Here is a 24,748-nt window from a genome sequence, read left to right as displayed (position 1 = left end):
AACGTCTGGTTACTATCAAATAGCTATGAGACCCGAAGACATACATAAAACCGCGTTTATAACAAAATCGGGCACTTATGCATTTTTACGCATGCCCTTTGGGTTGTGTGGGGCCCCATCAACATTCCAGAGAGCTATGGACATTGTTCTAAAGCCTGTCCTAGGAAAATCGACTTTAATCTATCTAGATGATATAATTATAACGAGTAGTACGTTGGAATAACATATTAAAGATCTAGAAGAAGTTTTTAAATTATTAAAAGAGGCCGGTCTTACAATTAACGCCTCAAAATGCAAGTTCGCAACTAAAGAACTTAAATATCTGGGTTATAAAATTTCACAAAAGGGTATAGAAACTCAAGCTTCAAACATAAAAGCAATCAAGAATTTCCACCTCCCCACACCGCCAAGAAGCTTTCTTCTTTCCTTGGGTTATGTTCTTTCTATCGGTCATTCAAAAAAGATTTCGCTAATATTGTTGAACCCTTGTTAATAATTAAAAGAAAGAAAAGTAAATTCACGTGGACAGCGGAAGCAAATACCGCATTTGAAAGATTAAAAGAAGCGCTCATCAACGCCCCTGTTTTGAAATTCCCGGAGAGGGACGAAAACCTGGAAATTGCAGCAGATGCGTCGGACTATGCTGTGGGTGCGGTTCTTATGCAAAATAGCCATCCTTTGGCATTTTTTAGTAAAACGTTGAATCATACACAAAGGAATTATACAGCTACAGAGAGAGAAACATTAACCGTATTAATGGCTGTACACAAATTTCGAGTTTATTTCGGCTAAGCGCCAGTAACAGTCTTTTCGGATCATGCGGCTGTTGGTAGACTTTACTCCGGGAAAAACCTAACGCCCAGGTTAATAAGATGGGCTTTAAAACTCCAAGAGTATAATCTAATAATAAAATATAAACCGGGTAAGGAAAACAATGTAACTGACGTACTTTCTCGTATAAAACTGGACGATGAAGGTAATGAACTTAAATGCGTTGTGTTGACTTCAAAAATTTTAGATTCTAGAGATACAATTATCGCTGAACTGAAAGCTGATCCTGAATTTGGAAGTATCTATGCATATTTGAAAGACCCCGAAAGCTTTGAACACACAGATATCGATGCGATAAGAAATAGAGCTGAAAACTATGAAATAATAGATAATTTATTATTTTATACGAAAACAACAAACGAAAATCTCGAGTACAAACCAGTCATCCCAGCCTCTCTTCGATTAAGCATTTTGAAGGAATTACACGACGCGAAAACAGCGGGTCATTTAGGGGTCAGAAAGACTTTAAAAAGGGTACGCGAGGCGGTATATTTCCCGTAATTATACAAAATAGTAACTGCGTATGTCAGGTCCTGCAATCAATGTCAATTAACAATTAATAAATGATATTAATTACAGCCCGGCCGGGTACTTAAATAGCATTCGCGCTACATTTCCGAATGAAATTTTAGGCATAGATCTTCTTGGTCCTCTCCCCCAGAGTGAGTTAAATAAAAATCGTTTTCTTTTAGTAATTGTAGATCATTTTTCAAAATGGACAGAAATTTTTCCACTTAAACGCGCGTCTGCCAAAACAGTCGCAGATGCATTCTTACACAGATACATTTTAAAATATTGCACCGATAAAAGTCATTAGCGATAACGGTAAACAATTCGTTAGCCAAATATTTGAAAATATTTGCACTGGACTTGGCATACGCTATATCAAAATGGTTGCGTGTAGACCACAGGCAAACATAGCAGAAAGAGTTAATAAAAACATTGTAAAAATAATTCGAAGTTACGTTACCACACATCACAAGCGCTGGGATGGCTACATAAATGAGTTAGCTTATGCTTTAAGAACGGCAAATCACGATACTACGGGAAAAACCCCAGCAGAATTATTTTTAGGACGAAAGTTAATTACGCCATTAGATAAATTATTCTTTGTGCAACAAAGAGAACAAGAATTTATCAGGGTCAATGTTCCTTCTTACCTTCTTCGGGAACATATAAGGACCTGACTCGGAACAGAGAGCTTACTAAAGCTATGTTCACTAATTGTGGTAAGTAGACAGGATACAGACGAAGGGTATACAAAACCCTTTATTTTTCTCTATATACAATAACTTCCGTACTTCGGAATACACTGACCCGCTACTTGGGGTCTAACGTAAAAGTATAAAAATAAAACTAAACTTTAATTTAACTTTAGAATAATAAACGTGGAAGATTGGCCTTATAATAACAGGAAGCGTATGTAGTACAGAGACTGTGAACACTACAATACGTTTAAATTTATCAAGAGGATTAAAACCTCTGGCCTGGAAGGCAAACAGCAACTAAGTAACTTCTAAGGTAAGCGGCCTGCTTTGACTCACTGCTTCCTCTCTCCCGCTTGGAAAAAGGCCACAACTTAAATACTTGGCGTTCGCCAGACAAACTTTGCATAAATACCTTCACGCTTATAATTCTGGCCGGAAGTAGAAAATAAGAAGTGATAGTAAAGATTTAAAATAAAAATAAACGTTAGTAAAACTTAAGATCCTTACATACTTCCCGCCAGAGTTAATTAGTTTGAAACTGAGGTCTAAAACGACCTTGTTGGAAACTTTTAGCTCTAGAATCTAACGCGAGGCCAATCTTTTACAAACATACTTCGCTAGAAACTAGAAATTTAAAAGAAAGAAATTTGTTTTCTTTTACAATAGCAGCTCCCAGGATATACAACATTTTTTTTTTTCATCTATACTGCATCTAAACAGGAGCTTTTATTCCATTCTGGTTCCTTCCAGAGATCTGGAAGGAAAACTAGTTTAATGAAATGTTACACAATGAAATGGCAGGTAACATATACAATTATACTTCTCTTAACATTCTTATTTCATTCATGACTATTTTAATTATCTCTCCCCCTGCTCTCTGACATGTGTTGTAAAAGAACACCAAACACGAATGTGTTTCTGTCTACGTGTTCCACACTTCCTCCTACAATCAAAACACTAACGTGTTAAAATTCAACATAACAAGACCTCTTAACACACCCTAATTTCAACTCTAAACCCTGAGGTACTATTCTGAAAGTGTCTAACTCTAAAGTGTAGCGTCAGAGAGCCTAACTACATCATTCAACCTTTAACACATATTCGCCATGCTTTAGTCTTTTTACAGTCACACGAATAAAAAATTTTAACATTCACTTTTACCATATCACGGTATTTCTTAACATTTAAAATAACAGTTCACATTGTATATAAGAACATATCAACATGCTGTTAATTTTACACATTTGAAAACATACATTAGTAGTACCTTGTTAACTTCTATTCCTTTCAAAGCAAGTGCCAATTCTTTCTACATTGAAATAATACATTTCAAAAAGTCTCTCAGACTAAAACTTCTTTCTTGCTAGAATGTTTTAAATAAAATTTATACAATAACTTTTTACAATATTTAAGTCTTTACACAACGCTATTATACATCAATTTTAGTTTTACGCGCGAGTAATTGAAAACCATAATACCAAAATCGGTCACAACTCATTTCTCGCCCTTTTGGCGATAAAGGTAGACCTCGCATGAGGTAAAACTTCTTGAAATCTGCCACTTGCAGTAAGAATGAAAGATTAACTTAAGTTTGCAAAGTAACATAAAATTTTACTTATCTTTGTGATATTCAGACATCCTTTTCTGGGCCCAGTCTTTAAAGGTATTGCAGATAGTAGTGTGATTTATCCTCCTTCTTGTACGGGCTCGCCCTTCAGTGCTTTCCTCTGGAAGCTTCCTTTTTTCACCAGTTCGGTCACCCTTGAATACCTTCTTTTTCTCCTCTGCTTGTGGTCTTGGCCGTTTGATGGCAGCTGGTCTTGGCGAAACCGGGAAACTTCTTTCGTGTGCCTGCTTGGACCTCGTTGCTGGCCGTTCAAATTTTCCTTGTACTTCTTCCTCCGCCGCTGATGGCCCTTCCGCAGTTCGGCGACTTTTGCTGCTGAGAGTCCTGTAGTTTTTGTGTCGTGTTTGGAGTCGGATGAGTAGATCTTCCGTTTTAGGGCCGGGTTATAGTTGCCGTCATTTCTCCTGGTTCTCTTCACATACGTCGTCCTTCTCCCTTCTTCATTCTGGGGGTGTTCGTGAACTCTCTTTTCTGGACGGTGGAACGGCTTCTTTTTCTTGTTACCTTCAATTTTTCCGCGGGGCAATTTTCTTTTCACTTGCTCCTGCCTCTTAATGGCTTGCCCTTGTACTTGTTGTTGTTCCACCTCTGGAGCTTGTGCCTGCTGTGTCTGCCGTGCCGGATCCTGCAAAAGATCTTTGAAAATTTGCATTTTATTACGATCATAGTAGGGTTTGATTTGATCAATGTTTGCGGAGCAGGTTTCACCATTCTTGGCTTTTAACACTACTACAGCGTGAGTTATTTTTTCTATAACATATGGTCCTTCAAATCGTGGAAAAAATTTGGCAGTTTTATCTTCTGGTGCTGAAGAAAGTGAATGCTTAATTTTTAAAACTTCATCCCCTACTTTATAAGTTACTCCCCGTCGTTTCAAATCATAATAGAGCTTCTGTTTTCTTTGTGCTACTTCCGTATTCTTTTTTGCTTCTTTTATTAGTTTTTCTATATCACCCATTTAAATTCTGGGGCTCTTTGTTGCACATAAAATAATTTATCTAACGGCGTTATAATCTTTCTGCCTAGAAATAACTCAGCAGGAGTTTTGCCCGTTGTATCATGTTTTGCGGTCCTAAGGGCGAAAGCAAATTCATTGACATAGTTATCCCAGCTTTTATGAAAATTTTTAACATAACTACGGATAATTTTCACTATATTTCTGTTGACCCGTTCCGCTATATTTGATTGCGGCCGATACGGAACCATTTTTAAATGACGTATGCCCAGTTTTTGGCACATGTCTTCAAATATATTACTTACAAATTGAGGACCATTATCCGATATAACTTTTAGGGGCGCCCCGTATTTTAAAATATATTTATTTAAAATAGAATCAGTAACTAATTTCGCGGAGGCTCGTTTTAAGGGAACAATTTCGGTCCATTTACTAAAATGATCAACCATAACAAGGAGATAGCGACTTTTATTTAACTGACTTTTTGGGAAAGGGCCCAATAAATCGATGCCAATTATTTCATTTGGAAATTCGGATTTAATACTATTTAGAAACCCGGCCGGGCGGAAATTAATATAATTAACTGCTTGACATGTTGGGCAGGACTGGACATACGCCCTTGTTAACTTTTGCAGTTCAGAAAAGTAGACTGCCTCGCGTACGCGTTGGATAGTTTTTCGAATACCAGCATGAGAAGCTAAAGGGCTGTCATGGAGCTCCTGCAGGATATTTAATCTAAGCTGGGATAAGAGGTCGAAATTCGTAGTTGGAATTCGTAGTTTTTGTATAAAATAATAGACCGTCTATTAGTTCGTAATGGGCCGCCCTATTTCTGATCGCTACAATATCTTGGTGGCTAAAATTTTCAGGATCCTTCAAATACTCATAAATGCTTCCAAACTCAGGATCCTTACCCAGTTCGGTTATTACAGTTTCTCGGGAATTTATTGTACATGCTGTAAGCATTGCCACCTTTACGGTATTACCTTGTTCGTCTATTTTAATTCTTGATAGGGCATCTGCTACGATATTTTCCTTTCCGGGGGTATGCTTGATTACCAGATTATATTCTTGCAGCTTGAGTGCCCATCTTATTAACCTTGGAAATAAATTTTTCTCCGAGTACAATCTAGTTACCGCCGCATGATCAGAGTACACTGTTATCGGCGCCTTTCCAAAATAGACTCGGAACTTTTGCACTGCTAACAGAACTGCAAGTGCCTCTCTCTCGGTCGCGGAATAGTTTCTTTGTGTTTGATTTAAAGTTCGGCTAAAAAATGCCACGGGCTGCTGATTTTGCGAAAGTACCGCTCCTACCGCATAATCCGAAGCATCCGCTGAAATTTCTAAATTCTCATCCTTTTCAGGAAATTTCAACACAGGGGCTTGCGTTAATGCTTGTTTTAATTTTTCGAAAGCACTATTGGCTTCGGCCGTCCACGAGAATCTTGCCTTTTTTCTTTTTAATTTTAACAATGGTTCCGCGATAGCTGCAAAATCTTTTATAAAGGACCTATAATATGAACAAAGTCCTAGAAAAGAAGAGAGCTTCTTTGCCGTGTTTGGAGTCGGATACTTTTGTACAGCGATTATTTTTGATTCATCTGTCTCGATCCCTTTTTGAGATATTTTGTAACCTAAATATTTTAATTCAGGGGCTGCAAATTTGCACTTTTCGACATTAACTTTTAGACCGGCCTCATTTAATAAAGAAAACACCTGTCTTAAATCCTGTACATGTTGGTCGAGATTATCACTAGTAATAATGATATCGTCTAAATAGATAAATGTGGACTTTCCAAGAACAGGTTTTAACACAATGTCCATGCATCGCTGAAATGTTGCTGGGGCCCCTGAAAGGCCAAACGGCATACGCAAAAATGCATAAGTGCCAGACTTGGTTATAAAAGCAGTCTTAGGCACGTCCTCAGGCCTAACCCCTATTTGAAAATAACCAGTCGTTAAGTCTAAAGTCGTCATAAATTTGGTTGATTTTATGTTCCTTAAAATTTCTTCTATGATCGGTAACGGATATACCGGATATTTAGTTATGGAGTTTAATTTACGGTAATCAATAGCGAATCTCCACCTTTTTGGATGCTCCAAAGGATAGTCATTATTTTTCTTACATAAAACCACCGGGCTAGCATAACTACTTGAGATAGGCGTTATGATCTTTTTACGTAGCATATCGGTAATATGCCATTCTATAATTTTTTCCTTATTCATATCATACCGGTATGGTTTTTGACGAACTGGCATTGCATCTCCGGTGTCAATACTATGGTTAGTTACCTGAGTAAATCCTGGAATATCACTAAATAACGAAGCAAATTCACTTACCACTTGTCGGATTTTTCCTTGCTCGTCATTAGGGAGGTGGTCAAGTTTTAACATCGGCGGTTCAGCCTTTTCAGTACGAACTGGTTTCATTGTCAGCTTAAGGGACGCTTCATTAAAATCCAGTGTTGCTTGTGCGTCTGAAAGAAAATCTATTCCTAAGATTAAATGTGCTTGCAGATTCTTTACTATAAAAAACATCACCTTTACTTGTTCGTCCTTGATACGGATATACAAAGGTACTTTACCTACGCACTTACATTTTTCTCCTTGCGCCGCTGACACTGTCGTATTATCCGAATTATATATGCGGTATTTCCGAAAATACTTTCTAAAAAAATCTTCTGCCACACAGGAACACTGCACGCCTGTATCCAGGAGTGCGGTGGCTGGGATATTATTCACCAAGACTTCAATCTTCGGAAGAGTCAGATTTTTCACCATTACTGTATTTAACTTGTAGGAAGAGGGGTTTTCTTGGCCTTTGGATTTCCGCACCCTCCCGTCAGCAGAAATCCGTTTTAGTTTAAATTATTTTTCCTTTCCGTGCTTTCCTTCTTTTTCCACTGGCCTTGAGACTTTTTTCCTGGATTGCTATTGAACTGTCGACGTTCGCCGGCTGTTTTTGAATGCTCGGGTTTCCTTGCCCACTGATTCGCTTTGCCTCCGTAGCCGTGTGCTTGAGTTTGCTGTGGTCTTGGCGCACCAAATTGGCTTCGTTGCTCATACTGGCGTCTTCTTTCAATGTCCGCCGTTCTTCTACTTTCAAACTGGATTGCTAGCTCAAAAAACTTTTCCAGTGTAGTCGGATTTCTTAATTCAATAAAGTCTTGCACTTGGGGCAGTAACCTCGGACAAATCACTTGAATTATTTCAGGATCCGGACGGTTTCCATACAAGAGTTTGAAAACGTGAATTTTTCTTAAAATAAAGCTCGAGAGGTTTTCGATTCTTTGTTGATATATACTAAAAGTTCCGTTTCTAATTTCGCACGATCCCTTACAACAGGGAAGGCTTTTAGTAAGGCAGTCTTGAAATTCTCGTAAGTATAGGTGGGACTTCCTGCTTGACCCAAGAGACTTCTGCCTATACATTTGAACCAGTTAAGCGCTTGGCCCCTCAAAGAGCTGGTAGCTAAGGTAACTTTTTGAAACTCGTGCACGGGGTAGAGCATGAAGTGGTCATCCAATTTTTCCAAAAAACTGGTTACCGGTGAGTTTCCATTAAATGTTGTTTCTGGTTTCATCGAAGCGCGCATGGTCTGGACGATGTAACCAAATCCTTCCAGGGCGGCAGCTGGCATTTCTGGATTCTGAGCCGTTTCTGCAGGCAGCACAGGTTCTTCTTGAAACTCGGCCATGGTTATTCTTCTTCGTTGGGCGCCACTATCAGGGTCAATGTTCCTTCTTACCTTCTTCGGGAACATACAAGGACCTGACTCGGAACAGAGAGCTTACTAAAGCTATGTTCACTAATTGTGGTAAGTAGACAGGATACAGACGAAGGGTATACAAAACCCTTTATTTTTCTCTATATACAATAACTTCCGTACTTCGGAATACACTGACCCGCTACTTGGGGTCTAACGTAAAAGTATAAAAATAAATTAAACTCTAATTTAACTTTAGAATAATAAACGTGGAAGATTGGCCTTATAATAACAGGAAGCGTATGTAGTACAGAGACTGTGAACACTACAATACGTTTAAATTTATCAAGAGGATTAAAACCTCTGGCCTGGAAGGCAAACAGCAACTAAGTAACTTCTAAGATAAGCGGCCTGCTTTGACTCACTGCTTCCTCTCTCCCGCTTGGCAAAAGGCCACAACTTAAATACTTGGCGTTCGCCAGACAAACTTTGCATAAATACCTTCACGCTTATAATTCTGGCCGGAAGTAGAAAATAAGAAGTGATAGTAAAGATTTAAAATAAAAATAAACGTTAGTAAAACTTAAGATCCTTACAAATTTAAACAAAAAGATGTGCAAAAACTCATTGACCAGGCGGTTAAAAGCTCGGATACGACAATAAATAGACAAAAATTATACTATGATAGAAAACGCCGTGAAGCAGCTATTAAAGTTAGGGATAAAGTGTTGAAGCGGAAATTTTCTTTATCAAGTGCCCCAGACAATTTTACTGCAAAGTTAGCTCCAAAATTTGAAGGCCCCTATGTAATTCAGGAAATCAAAGGAGTCGTATTGTACCTTAAGAACGAGAGAGGGGAAATCTGTAAAGAAAGTCCCGACCAGGTGAAAAAATATTATAATCAAAATGATTTTGAAATCCTTAAAAGTTTCTTGCAGGACTCAAACGTAAAAGTCCAGTCCACCACCCAAGAAGCAAAGAACTGAAGAGAAACCTAGCCCTTCTACAACCCATGCGACGGTACCAATAAGAAGAAACGAAAACTTTCAGGATTGGATTGGATTATTTAATTATGGCAAAGCACACGAGGGCTATCTACCTAAAGGGAGGAATGCCTTCATGGAGGACTTTCTAAGGGAAACTGGCTCGTATACACGTTACACATGGGGAAAACCACGAAAACGCCCATGCAGCCAGCCCGTTCGCGGGATTCGAACCTCAGACCGAACTACCAGTGTCCAGCGTCTTTACGAAAACTTTCAGACTCCAGCATTTAAGAAAAACACGAAAGCAAAGCCACCACGTAAAGAAACCTTGGTAAAGAGGAAAACACCACTTACAACGTATTGCAGTAGAAATTATACATCGAGGAAAACGCTCCCAGGGCCAGAGATTCAGGTGCAAACAAGGCCGTCGTTCCCGAAAATAAAAGGACAGCAGGAGGAACGAAAAGACTACCACCAACAGAAGAAATTCAAGCATGACTCCAGACCAGAGGACGCCAAGACCAGCCGTCCAGGGAAAAAACGGAAAAGACAGCAACCCGACGACTACCACTCCAAGAGGCCAGCATGCAGAGGGCGAAAAATTTAAAATTAACGTGGACGACACTCGGAGGACATTAAGGAGACGACTGACTTCGATGAATTCCATATCGTGGGAACAGTTCTGCCAGAAGAGGATGTCGGAGTTCCATTCATCGGAAACTCAAAGATAAGTTAAAATCTTCTATAAAATTTTTTCTTTTGTTCCGAAATGTTATGCGTAAATACGAAGTTCTATGTTTTGACGGAAGTCAATTTGTCTCGGTTGAGACTTAGTTTTGTTTTACTTTATTTACCTAAGGCAAAAGTATTATTTTCTTTAAGTATAAAATCTAAGAACAAGCAGTTTCTGTTGGTCGAAAGACTAATTCTGTTATGTTAAAGCCAAAATTTGGCCGAAGATAAAAATAACTTCGTATTCTTGTATTAATAAGAACTTTAGTTTCAGTGCCGCCAGCTTGGCGAAGAATGAGTAAAGTAAAAATTTATTTTTCTCTTATTCATTTTATGGTAAATTGTAAAAATCATATGTATTAGAATTTTGTAAATATACGTAAATACTTCAAAGTTATGTAAAAGTAGAATTTAGTCTAGAAGCATAAAATTTTAGATGCTAAAAGTAAATGCTCAAAAGCAATGAATTCAAATTTAAGTATTAAACTGTAGATAAAATCATGCTTCAGAGAGAAAGCCTGCCTGTCTATAGATGAATGGGGGGGAAGTTTGAATGAATGTGTTTTGTAGGGTTCTCCACCTACACTTGAATTTTAAGAATGTTAAATTAGCTCATCGAGTTGTAGAATGTCGAGTAAGGTGTGTCTATTTGGTCGTTGAATTCTAACAAATCATTGTGGTTAGGGAAAGTGTTGCAATACTAAAACACGAATATTCCCGTTTGACACCACACATGGTGGAGAGCCAGGGTAAAGTTAAATTCATGTTTGAATACTTGAATGAATGTGAATTAAGCAGTAACTAAGGAAAATAAATTGTTTAAAAACAAAAAATTATTCAGTGTCAAGAAAGTGTAAATTATAATGTATTTAGAAAGATACTGATACTTATTCCTTCCAGATGCTGGAAGGAAAAGAACAAGATTGATTGCTGAAGTCCAGGAAAAGTTGCTGTAAGAATCGAGATTTAAATAAGTATACACAGAAATTTATTATACCTTTTGTGAGATAAGATTTTTTTTATGTAAACGAGGCTCTTAAAATTTAGTTCAGAATTGTAGAAACTTTTCAACAGGTCGTTTGTAGGACCTGCTTCCAAGTTTTCCAAATTCTGGCAGCGGCAAATGTAGGGTTTATATTTATTTTAACTAACATTTATTTTAAGTTTAAACTATCTTTCCTGTCAAGCCTTCCTTTCCCCTGAAATTGCCAATGCCAGAGTATGTAAATTTTAGTAGAACGCGCAAGGATTCAAATTATCAGCGGAAGTATTCTGAGTTAAATAGAAGGGAAACGAGTTCGAAGGTGTGCTTTCTTGCTTCACGAGTGTGGAGGTGGCTAGTTAGAAATTGAAGAACCACGCGTTTCGGCCTGTGTGCTTGCCTCGGCAAATTGTTAATCTTTCAACGTAATATTCAGAGTTTGCTGAATTATCAGCGGTATTTTAGAACGCGGTGAGGTTAGTTACGTTTAGAGAGCTTCGTAGTTAGTCACTTGTTAGTATCTCTTTTTAGTTTCTTATTTTTATTTTACCGCCGGGTCGGCGTACTTTGTGAGCGTCAAGAGCACGCATTTGTAACTTCTAAAGTTGAATAAAAAGGATTTAAACCCTTCTCAAGACTTTGGTCTATTTCCAGTTCTCAGCAGTCACCACTTTGTTGCGTGCAGGTTGGAAGCGCGCAACTTTACAAAGTCATCAGTTTTGCTGAAATTTTTACTATTTAAGAAATTTTGTAAACTTCGAAATAAATTATAATCCAATGGTGCAAGATCGGGGCTTTATGGGTGGTGCGACATCACTTCCCCAATAAGTTTCCTGCGTATTGTTAAATATATGTGAGACCTCGCATTGTCGTGGTCGAACACGTTTCCTTTGCAGTTTGCAAATTCTGGATTTTTTTCTCGGATTTCATAAGTTGTTGGCAGTAAACATCTGAGTTGATCGTTTGGCTGCTTGAAAGTAGCCCAAAATGCACAACAGTTTAGCAATCTCACCAAACTGACAGCATGATGTTTTTTTGATGAGACTTTCCTTGCGATATGATTTGTGCTGATTCATCATGTTTTGACAATGGTCTTTTTCGATTAATGTTATTGCAGAGAATTCATTATAATTAGTTAAAAAAAGGGTCGATTGCATTACGTTTGAAATCCAAATATCAAATACTGATTTGTTGCGTTATGTGAATTTCTTTCAATTCATGCAGTATCAAAATATCAAGCTCCTCATCGAGTCCAATACATCTTATGAAGTTTTCAATTGTTGTGTGTGATACATTTAACGTTTTGGCAATATCTCGCATAGTTATATGATGATTCGATTCAATTATGGTTTTAATTTTATATCATCAACTTCAGAAAATCGGCCAGAATGTTGGTCAACTTCAAGCGAAAAATCTCCAGAACGAAAATTTTTAAACCAGTTCTGACACATTTATTCTGTTAAGCAATCAACATCATAAACTTGATATATCTCTTTGTGAGCCGCAGCCGCATTCTTGCCTTTATGAAAATAAAAAAGTAAAATATATCGAAAATGTTTATTTTTTGCACCCCATGTTGAAACTGAACGTAAACTAACAGTTGCAAACAAAAATACATGGAATTTATTTCTGCCCCGACCTAAAAGTGCCAGCTGCCGAATCTGAAAAGAAAAAAAAATTATAAGATTTACAGGATAACAAAACGAACATAATGCCATCTGTTTGTGAAAATGGAAATTACTTTCTTGCCTACCAAATAATTTATCGTGTTACAACTTAGTGCTTAGTATAATTATGAACTGCAAAAAATATTTGTTAAATTCTGTTAGGTTATCTTATAAGTTCTACTGAGTTTATGCAGTCTTCGGTAAAAGTATATTTACGGGTCCCCCTTGGCGAAAAATGGCGATTTTTGGATACCGAGTTTGTGCAATTTTTTGACTTGTTATTTTGGCTTTGTGCAGCGGTGATTTTAACACCAAAAATCCCCTCTACACAAAGACAAAACAACAAGTCAAAGATTTGCACAAACTCGGTATCCATGTACACACTAACCTATTTCCACTTAAAAAACATCACAGAATTGCACAAACTAGGCATTGCGCACTCCCTTGACTTTATTCATGTACACGTCGACCTATTTTCATTTAAAAAAAACATCACAGAATTGCGCACTGGCATTGCGTACCCCCTTGACTTTGTCCATGACGTACACATCGATACATTTTCACTTAAAAATTCAAAGGAGCACCCAATTCTAGGTAAAAGTATATTTACAAAACATTCAACTATAGATCGACCGTCTCAAACGCAACCCTGGCTGGTATTCTGCCAAAACACATAGACCTCGTCCAAAAGGGGCGTTATCACTTGCTACGACGTGAAAGGTCACGTGAAAGTCTTCTCTTCTCCGGAAAGAGATATGCTGGAGGGAAAGAAAGTCCCAATCCTTCCTATTTTGGGAATAATTTGCTACGAATGGCGCATGCGTGTTTGCGCTGATGGTCACGGATGAGGCGGTCGAAATATACTCAGGTTACTATAAACGAAAAAACAACTTGGCGATAATACAACGGGTACCCTTCAGTCTTTTCTAACCCAGTCTTCAAACCATGATAAATTAATTTAATATTTTATTCCTTAAATGCTTATTTAATTAATAGGGCAGTCAGTGTTCTTCAAACTGTGTTGCGCAAGCAGTCGCTAAGTGTTCCGCGAATAATTACGAAATTGACGTTAAAGTACAAAAAATATTGATCTGCTTTTATGAACGTCACACAATTTAAATCAATTCTTGAAAGAAATTTGAACAAGCAATATAAAACACAAAATGTTTTAAATTGCACGTATAGCGATTCAGTAATGCAGCACATGGCTTACATTGCCAACAAAATGCTGGCAGAATGTATTTCTGGAAGTATTTCAATGAAGTGTTAGCTTTCTGGGGGGGGGGGGACTTTTTACCTTTTTATTGAATTTTCATTTTGAAATTTTCAAGTAAATATAATTTTTTTAATTAATAAATATGTAGAGACATTAGAAAAATACCTTAAGTATAATATTTTTAATCGTCAAAAAGGCTTTTGTTTCAATAATTGAATACTGTATTGTCGGCAACGATGAAGATATACCAGAAAAGACAAATTTTAATCATTTTATGATCAATTTTTTACCATTACAAAAGGTCTTTATCAAAGACTAAGATGTTGTAGTCATTAAAATCTAAATATGTTTTAATTTTTAATATTATTTGTTTTATTTAATTAGTTATACATGTCAATTTTTGTAACATTTGATACAAATATTTGATGTGGACAACCCCACGACTTCCTTACACGGCCTGTTAAATTATACACATTTTTTGCTGCATTTCATTTAAACATACTTCCTCGAATTTCATTGAGATGTATTTCTCATTCAGTTAATTCAAATCTTACTTCGGGCAAGGCACAAATACATAAAACTCAAAACATCTTCACTAAAAATTGTAAAATACAAAAAAAAAAAAAACATAAAACACCAAGTACAGATTAAAAACAGGTAAAAAAAAATTACGATTAAAACTAGAGTTTTCCGAGAAAACAAGAAATTCAATCGACGGGCAAGAAGACTAAATATTCGGTGCACACAACTGAAAGTTAACTTTTGGTCTTACTGGGCAAAAGACTCTCAGGTTGGTGCACCAACTAACTTGATTCACTTTTCTGCTAAGCGTTTCAAATGTAAACAAATGGCTGCCTTGTTAGGCCTATCATCACTTTTAAATTGTTGATAATTCTGCAACTATTGCATGCAGATTAACTGAAGGCATAAAAACCTTAACCGGAGCATAAGAACAATATAATTCAATCACTTTTAAATTAAAAAAAAAGTGTACAGTTTACTAACATATAAGAATAATAATCCTGAGCTCACCGAGCCGGATAACAGGGTGGGACGATGCGACGAGGCGACGAGAAGGGCAGAAGAAGAGCTGCATGTTATATATCAGTCTCATATACAAAATTTGAAAGTTCTAGGGCTACTCGTCTTTGAGTCATCAGAGATACATTCATACGACCGTACGTACAGGCCTCAAGAAAAAAAAATCTCTTCTGAATCCATTTTAAATTCATTTTACAATCCGTTTTGGAAAGAAGAGTCCTTTATTCTGTCCGTACATACAGATGTCACTCAAAAAACATCACTTAAAAAACATCATTCAAATATCGAGAAAGGTCAGAATGGATATTTTCGTTGAAATGTGATACTCGAAATTTTTCGCGAAGACAATAGTTCTTTTACTTCCTACAAGGAAGGGAAAGTGAAAACAATTTCCTGCATGATAAAAAAAAAAAAAAAAAAAAAAAAAAAAGGGTTAAATGCTTATTTATTTTACTATGAATCTAATATATAACCTGTTTTCATTTATTGTAACTAAATCCCCAAATTTACTATAGTGTTCTTTAGAAACTTTAGAACTTAAAAAGTGTGATATTGTGAAAAAACGTTGGGAAACACAGTACTAGGGGATAACTGATCATGATAATATAATATTTATATAGCAGGTTGTTAAGAAATTGCATGTTAAGTCCTGTAGGCACAAAGTACACTTGTAAGTACTCCAAACTTATAATGTTATACTTAGTTAAACATCGGTGTCCAGTTGAAGACATTTTCTTACCAAGAAGGTTTCATAAAATTTCCAGTGGAGGCTACAAAACTAACTCTGCGTGTAAAATTCAATAACTTGATTGTTGCAGTCCACTGGTTACTCTAGATTCTAGATTTTTGTTGGATTAGATATAACCATAAGCTGCAACATAAAATTTTATATTTATCATTTCGCTATTCTAAATAGCTTACAGGCACTTATCAAAGTGGCCGTTTACATCACCGGTGTCATAAATATTGTACAGCAGGATAAGAGACAATCGATAAGGATAATACTGGCAGTAGGACAAACATGATTATAATTTGATTACTATTTATACATAAAGTGGGCTAAATTATGCCTATATTGGCATGTGTATAATTATTTATATCAATGGTTTTGCTATTGTTTAACATTAACTACACGTCTTAATGACATTATATTATTTATATAATATCATCAGCTCTTGCTTGTGAACAGCGAGTTATATTCTAAGGTGTTCTTTCTCGTCAATGTAAGCTTTCATAATGTTAAATTTAGCAAGTTTTTGCAAAGAATTCAACATTTTCTCAGGTGAGAATCATTCCTCTCCAATCCAGCTGGGTTATGACAGCATCTTATTCACCGTCTGGTAATTTCGTGGCTTGCGGAGGTATGGACAATATGTGCACCGTCTACGATGTGAATTCCAGGGATAGTACCGGAACTGCCAAAATCAGAAGAGAAATGATGGGATTCGAAGGCTTCCTGTCTTGTTGCAGGTTCTTAGACGACAACAAACTAGTGACTGGATCAGCTGATATGAAAATGTAAGTACAACTTTTTGCGATATCATTCTTTTATTAATTATTTATATTGTAGCAAACTGAAATTAGACTACGTAAAATTTATTGCAGACTTCACAACCGACCACTTTTCCAAATTTTATTTTAGTTCCTGTAAACTTATATATAATATCAAAAACATATTTAATACCAAATTTTCAAATATGAAACACCTTCTCTTTACACACAGTGTGGTGAATCAGTAGAACTGCATCAAAACAAAAGCAGCGACACTTCAAAATTTACTGTTATTTCCTGGGAAAAGAAAATCGAGCAATAAATGAATATCAATGTCATACCCTTCCATTCATATTCCTACTAAATCTCCTGATCTACCATCAATGTATTTTCGCGCTTTTGGACTTTTAAAAAGCGGGTTGTCCAAATGTCGACCTACAGCCTCCTTAGACTGTTCTAGAGCAATGGGATTAATACCTCTTCCGGTATTACAAAAAACTTTATTGTGTTGGAAATTACGGTTTATAATGATAATGAAGAACAAAGATTATCAAATAGAATATTTAAAACATAAAAACTTTAGGTGAAATATTTCTGCAATTACAATAAAAATCGTCTAAAAAATATGCTAAAAGCCTCTGTTGAAGAGTAGCAAGAAATTCAGTCAACAATTTTGAAGAATCCTCGAATAAACTTCGATACTAGAGATTATATGAGAATCTCACTAAATTTCTGACATACAGCCAAATAACTTGCAAGTTAAACTTTAAAATCTTAGGAGTGTTCAAACTAGTACCCTCCAACGTCAGTGCACATTTGTAGGTGAATTCTTCAAAGAATAAAATGCTTCAAGCCATACATTTCTTGAAATCGATGAAAATTATGCTTTATGCTTTCATGGCCTTATTTTCGGAATGAAAGCGAACGGCTACGAAACTTTTGTTTTAGATTAAAAAATGATAAAAAGTCACTCGTAAGATTAGAATAGGGTGTGCTTTCTTTCTTCTTCCACTGTCAATCTTGCTGAATGAGAAGAAGCATCATCATGGTGAGGTATGAACTCCCTAATATTCACTTCTTGAAGGATGTCGGTAAGACATTTAGTGGTGTAGTTAGTACACAAGTTAGCTGTAGATGGCCTTTAACAAACACATAAAATTTCATGTAATTTAATATTAATGGACGTATGATAATGACACTATTTTTCAAGAAACCAAAATAATTATTGTTTAGACCTAGTTTTTAAAAACAGTAAAAGTATTAGAAATAAATTTATTAAAATATTTCAAGATAAGCTCGAACTACAACGAAACTTTAGTAAATTAATGGGCTACCAAAAGGTAACGAAGCAATATTTTATTACACTGCGCAGTACATCCATTTACTAAATACACTTGTGCGCAAAATTAAGATAATTTTGAAATTATGTTTATTTTTACGAAAAGTATTGAACTGAAGGTACTAATTATGCCACAGGTGTCTGCAGAGCTCAATTACTACCTGCAGAGCTGTTAATTACTGTCTGGTCAATTCTCTCCACAAAGCTCAGGTGTCTGCAGAACTCAATTGTTTCCTCAAATTGCAGACGACACTAGGATAACGCCCAGTCTCGTCTGGAATTTGTGCAAAACGTTTCAGGATCTATATCGAAAAGACCAAGGTCGACCAAGATCGTCAATGACAAATGAGGATCGTTATTTGGCACTTTCAGCGCGGTGACACAAGACTATCTCTCTACTACAGCTTCACAGCTTTCACGTGAGCTGTATGTTACCACTGAAACCCGAGTTTCATAGTCTACAGTTAGCCGAAGGCTTCATGAGATAAGGCTGTATACCATAAGTACACAAGAAATCGCGTTTAGCATGGTGTAGGCTAGACTTTAGGAAAGCACCATGCTTTTTTACTTATTGAGTCGAAATTCAGCTTAGACACTGATTCTCGGGGTACCTATATCTAAACAGAGCTTGGAACATCGATACCATTTCATCAGGGAAGAAGGCGGGAGTGGACGTGTAATGGTTTGGGCAGGCAATATATTGGGCGTTCGCACAACCCTACATGTGTTTGATAAAGGCTTCTTGACTGCTTTAAGGTATAGAGAGATGTCTTAGAGCCTTATATTAGACTTTTCAGGGCCGCAGTTGTTTCTGGCTTCCTCTTAATGAATGAAACTCTTGTCCACATAGGTTTCAGCTGGTCGACGATCACATGGAAAGTGAAGGTATTCGCCGCGTTAACTGGCCAGCCAAATCTCCTGGTCTTAACTGGAATGTCTGGGACGCTCGAGAGGGTAATTTACTCTCGCCATCATACTTCAAAAACCATCCCGTAGTTGAAAATTGCCTTGCTGCAGGGGTGAAATCGACTGCCATAGGAACTCCTCAACTGCCTCCTGTTCAGTATGCCGTCACTCTGTGCAACCCGTCTGGTTGTGAAAGGGGACCATACCCCATATTAGACTAATTTTCAGTTTGATATCACAACGTGGATTTTGGACATCCCTGCACTACGATCTTTACTCATAATCATGAGTACATAAAATGACTTTTGAATGGTACATCTCTTTCTATGTTATAAATGTATATTCATACCAAATTTCATTAAAATCTTTTGATTAGTTTTTCAGAAGTTTGACATGGTATGCAAATTTTCTTAATTTTGCACACTAGTGTGTAAGATTCCTTTACGTTAGTTAACCAGTCATTTTATATTTTGGACCTTTATTGTCACTTCTCCCTTTCGTTTGCAGGCCAGAATGAAAATTAGTTCGGGTGTTAAAATGGCTTTTTAAGCTAGAAGACAAAGCGTGTTCTTCCCCTCGAAGCCCCGTTATTAGGTTGCTAGATTAGAGAAGAAGTGAAGTCTTCGGTCTTTTATTATAATTGCCGATACTGAATATTCATGCCGTTTAAGTTTTGAGCCAATTCCACGTTAAATTGATGTATGCAGCATTTGGCTACTAACACATTTAAATTAAATTTACATATTTAAATTAAATTTACATTGACAAATTTACTTAACTTACCAAAAGTGATTGGCTCAGTTGCAAACACAAACCGTGCCTTCTGTTCTTATTTAGCTTTAAATAAAAGGTCTTCTATACCTCACTCAAGTTTTCCCCCAATGGTAGATTGTGAACTTACAGTGTAATACAGTCCATTAATCTATACAAAGGCTAGATGTGGTGGTCTCTTTATAATACAATGGTGTGCAAAAATTAAGGACGAAGTCGACAAATTAGCATATCAGCTGAACGAAGAGGCAGAGCGGACAGAAAGACCAATCAGGAGATTAAGTAAGGTGATGTACGGTAGCACATGCGCAGATATGAAGGTAGACGTAATGGGGGAGTGGGAGTGTCTGAGTAGTATAAAGCATGTTGGTGTAAGATCAGTATTTCTGGCAAAGAGATTGCACGCCGTATAGCAGTTAAAATCACACGAGAGCGTCCTCTCGAGTTGCTGCCTCAGCGAGAAATGCATGAAAATAATCAATCTGTTATTCGACATCTGGATGCTTTTACCCGAGGTCGAATCATTGGGAAGCTGGAGGAAGGCCGCAGTGTGACAAGTGTGGCTGCAGAGTTCGGAATTGCTCACAGCATCGTTTCACGACTTTGGGGACAATTTCAAACTACAGGAACATCTATCCGGGGGTTTAGTAGTGGTCGTCCACGAGGAACCACACCCGCAGATGACCGGTATATTGCCTTACAGGCCAGAAGAAACAGGCGGCAGACAGCGGGAGAAATCGCTAGACACACGACACAGGCGACTGGACGACCGATATCGCGTTTTACCGTGGCCAGAAGACTGCACGGTGGTGGTCTGTTTGCACGATGCCCTGTACGGTGTGTGCCTCTAACGCCTGCCCATCGGAGAAGGCGTTCTCTGTGGTGCCGGGAACACCGGAATTAGAGAGACAATGAATGGGGACGAGTACTCTTTACAGATGAGAGCAGATTCAGTCTGAGTAGCGATTCTCATCGCATACTCATCTGGAGAGAGCGGGGAAGCCACAATCATCCCTCGAACATCATTGAAAGACACAGGTATGGAGGTGACGGTGTTCTCGTTTGGGGAGGCATCATGCTTGGTAGTCGTACAGACCTTCACATCTTCGACGCAGGTTCAGTCAACGGGATCCGTTATTGTAGAGATTCTTCTTCCATATGTGCGTCTTTTTAGAGGCGCTATGGGTCCGCAGTTTTCATGGACGACAATGCACCATGTCTTCGCACAGTAGCTGGCGAACAGCTCTTAGAGAGTGAGGATATTGAACGTATGGATTGGCCGGCACGATCTCCGGATCTCAATCCCATCGAGCATGTATCTGAGTTTCTAGCATGCATGGGCATCGAGCATGTATGGGCTCGTACCTTACCACCAGTAACGATTCCGGAGCTTCGATTGGCGCTGCAGGACGAATGGGCAGCAATGCCTCAACAACTCATTGACACCCTCATTCTCAGCATGGGCAGACGCTGTGAAACCTGCCTAGCAGTCAGGGGAGATCATATCAGCTATTAAAGACCGTATGTTGCTTGCTGGACACCCATCACAGGGATGTTTCGGCCTTCAGTCGCATTGCGCTCCATGCTACTTTTTCAATAAAGCTTCTTTTTATCCCTCTGATTTCTCTTTAATAAGTGTTGCTTACATTACTCATGTCCTTACGTATTGGGGATCTTATGGTATTAAATGTGTTGATTTTGAAAGCTTTTGTACAAAGTTATATTGAAAAAACCGTCTCGTCCTTAATTTTTGCACACCAGTGTAGAGGCACCTAATAGGTGGGCCACCATTGTCTCTTATGAAGGGATGGACAGTTACAACCATGCCTTCTCCGGGATTCGAACCCAGGCCCTTCGGTATTGTAGTCATGCTTCCTAACCACTATACCGTCTGGGCGGCCATTTCTCAAGCTTCAGTCGTTATTTTAGACTTAGCGATAAATCTTTGCAAATCTATCTGAAGTTTGTTTACATAGTATGACTGCAAAGAAAATTACTAAATTTCATAAGTGTACAAATACGCATTGCTAGTTTGTTCTTTAAATTAACATTCCATGCTGTATTGTTCAGGCTATTTTAGTGGTTCTAAATTTTATTGTCCTAATAGTTTATTCTTAAATTTTAATGGTGTAGTCTAACAATATAAAGAATGCACTAATGCCTAAAACATTAGAAACAGCAGTGACAAGTGATGGGAAGTGTATACTGGCACTGTTCCCAAGTACAGAACAGAACACCAGACGAGGGGGCTCCCAGACATGGCAAGCATAAGGCCGCCTCAACACGATTTATAAATTCGCCAACCTCCAGAGGCTATCCGAGGAGGCATAACTCCCCCCCTCGGTCAATCCAGAGGGATTTTAAATGTTATATATGCAAAGTAAATGAACTCAAGCACAGTGGTGGACGGCTAGCATCCACCGAAAATAAACAAAGTCACAAGGGTAACGTCGTCCGTCCCTCAGTATTAACCAAAGGGAGCCAATTCCCTCGGACAACCTGCGATATCAAACCATGTAACATCCCCCCAACCAAGGTTCAGACAAGACAGTACTAGTACGCTCCCTGCCAAGCCTGAACCTACCACCAAATAAATGGTGTTTCTAGTCTTGTGACGACTGATTATTTTCTCCAGAAATGGAGGCTGTCTAGATACTAATCCAGCCAGTACACTGAGACTGCCAGTCTGAGTCGACCCCCAGGAAGGGTTGTTCTCAAGTACAGAAGAATGTATCCACCTTAATACAGCTGAAGAAGATCTGGAATCTCTGATAACACATTGCAATGGATGAAATGGGGTCAATGTTCTTTGTTTATCTACGCATTTTTCATTCAAGACAGATGACTGATTTTAAATCTGAAATCGAAATAATCCTAAGGTTTTTAAAAGAATTGTTTTTGGATATGCAATCTACACGCGTCAGATAGAAGACCACAGCTGATCATGCACCATTAAATGAAAGGGCTGTAGCCAAGATCTTGAGTATGGATCGAAGTACAATGCATAGTGAGCGCATTAGCACATTCCATAGCCTCGTGCCACAGTTGACGATATACTACTTGTATGCCACATATGATATGATATTCAATTATCAAACATACTATCTTTTCTTTTTCCTAAAACATTGAAACTGGACATTTGTTGAAGGGCATCACATATCATGGTCAAATTAATCTCGTTTCGTGAGGAAAGTATCTGTTGGGAAGGTGCGAATTTGGCATCGACAACATGAAAAACCCTTCTGTTATCAGTTTCAAGTTGATTCTATTGCAGGCAGTAGATTGGGGGTATTTTTCATGAGATACATTACATCTCTTATTTTATTTGGAGAGGATTTCAAGCCTTCTGCTCTGTCAGAATGCTCTGGTTGATCATATGTAATTGCACAACTTCTGCTTACATTGAACAAGCTAATTTATTTCCACAATGTATGTCATCCCAGCGACTTTATGCACCGATCGGCATAATCAAGATTGCATTGATTGCAAAAAAGTTACTAATAAAATTGATAATTAATTGTTTATTGATATAAGTAGTTTGTTGATATAAGTTTATGCAGTAAGAAGAAATCATATAAAATACATATAAGGGAAATAACATATTAAAATACGTTAATGTTCGCATACCAGAGATTCATAATTTTAACGTATTGACATGGCTCACAGAACTGCTGAACTGAGATGCATCTAAACTTGATATTATGGTGCAAAAATAGTTGATTACACTTAAGGACGATGTTCAAGCACAAATCTTATTGAAAACACATGAGTATTCTAATTTTTTTTTTTTTTTTATTTAAAAGTCATTTGAGAAAAAAATCCCAAAATAAAACTTGTTACCAAACCAACATTATAGAGCTTTCCGCTTCCTTACCTAGTAGAATAGGTTTTAGTTAAGTTATAAGGTATTTTCACCCTCGTTTCTGCATGCGTTCGCGGTGTAATTCGAAGCATATGCGATACGTATTCGAGAGATCCAGGGTTCGAGTCCCGGCTAGGTCACTGCACATTTCCCATGTCTCCTGCTTGGAAATAGCCTAATCATTTACAAATGACGTCCAAACTAAAAAGTGATGAAGGATAATTCGTCACCACCCAGGATTTGGCAAATGGGTCCCCTAATCCCCAGTTGCCCTATGAAAGGGGTACTATAAAATGGGTGATCGGTTAACGAACAGTTCGGACACCGAACCAATCGGATAACGAACACTTTCACAAAAGATTTTGTGTTCGGACAACGAACACATTCGGATAACGAACACTTCTCGGCTCTCAAGGGTTCCCAAACCCAACAGACCAAAATCACTTGAATTATGTTGCTTGCCTATTAAACCTCAAAGTTCTATATTATAAAAAAAAATTTCCAATAGAATATTTATAGACAAAGTAGACCATCAGTTTCGGTTTTGATTTCATTCAGGTGATCTGGGAGACACCCCAGAAATTATGGATGAAATTTTGACAATTGCTTGAGATCTGGAATCGGAGGTGAACGTGGATGACATAGAAGAGCTCATAATGGAACATGAAGATGAACTCTGAAGACAGAAGAACTCCAAGAAATCTTGAATGAAGAACACCAAGAAACAGAGCGAAATGTGTCTCCTTCTGAACAAGAGGAAGACGAAAGAGGAGCAATGCCGACATCTGCCATCAAAGATCTTTTGAAGAAGTGGGAGGATGTCAGAGCAATTTTCTTAGAATGGCACCCAAACCAAGCTGATGTCAGTTGGGTTGGGGATCTTTACAACGACAATGCTATTAATCACTTCCGGAAAATCCTGAAAAAGAGAGAAAAGCAATCGACATTGGGCATGTTCTTTAACGCCCCATAAACAAAAAATGAAAAGGACTGATTAATATGCAAGACTATATGTATGTATTATTTTTTTAATAAATTTATTAAGAAATTAAACAACCTTTTTTTAAATTTAATTTTTAGGGTCTCCAGAACGAATTAATCGATTTCACAAAAAAGATTTATGGTAAATCGATGATCGGTTAGCGAACAATTCGGATAGCGAATATAGTCTTGTAACAGATTATGTTTGTTAATCGATCACTCACTGCACAAGGCATTTTCTCACTTTCCGCATGCCTTCATGGTGTAATTGGAAGCATACTCGACTCGAGAGGTACAGGATATGAGTCCCGGCAAGGGCACTGCATATTTTTCCCGTCTCCCGTTTAAAAAAAAAGTCCCAGTGACTCTACAAAGTTAATAATTTACAATAAGGAACAAGGAAAAGGTTATATAGCCTTAAAGGAGCTAATTTGAGTATTAAGT

The 24,748-nt window shown here is 37.6% G+C and overlaps 1 protein-coding gene across 4 annotated transcripts in view; it reads left to right on the top strand.

Moving 5' to 3' along the window:
- The window catches only part of Gbeta76C (guanine nucleotide-binding protein subunit beta-2), a 224,645-nt gene that overhangs the window by 166,390 nt on the left and 33,507 nt on the right, over nucleotides 1-24,748 (top strand). For all 4 annotated transcript variants that reach the window (XM_085813626.1, XM_085813627.1, XM_085813625.1 and 1 more), the window contains one exon: nucleotides 16,237-16,472. In XM_085813626.1, the coding sequence (XP_085669752.1) occupies nucleotides 16,237-16,472 (236 nt within the window). The remainder of the gene's footprint in view (nucleotides 1-16,236; nucleotides 16,473-24,748) is intronic.

This window comes from Stegodyphus dumicola, chromosome 3 (genome assembly GCF_044657685.1).
Source record: "Stegodyphus dumicola isolate Sdum_Otavi_A_Nest chromosome 3, ASM4465768v1".
In the NCBI taxonomy this organism is placed as follows: Eukaryota; Metazoa; Arthropoda; class Arachnida; order Araneae; family Eresidae; genus Stegodyphus; species Stegodyphus dumicola.
This window is presented reverse-complemented; position numbering and strand designations above follow the sequence as displayed.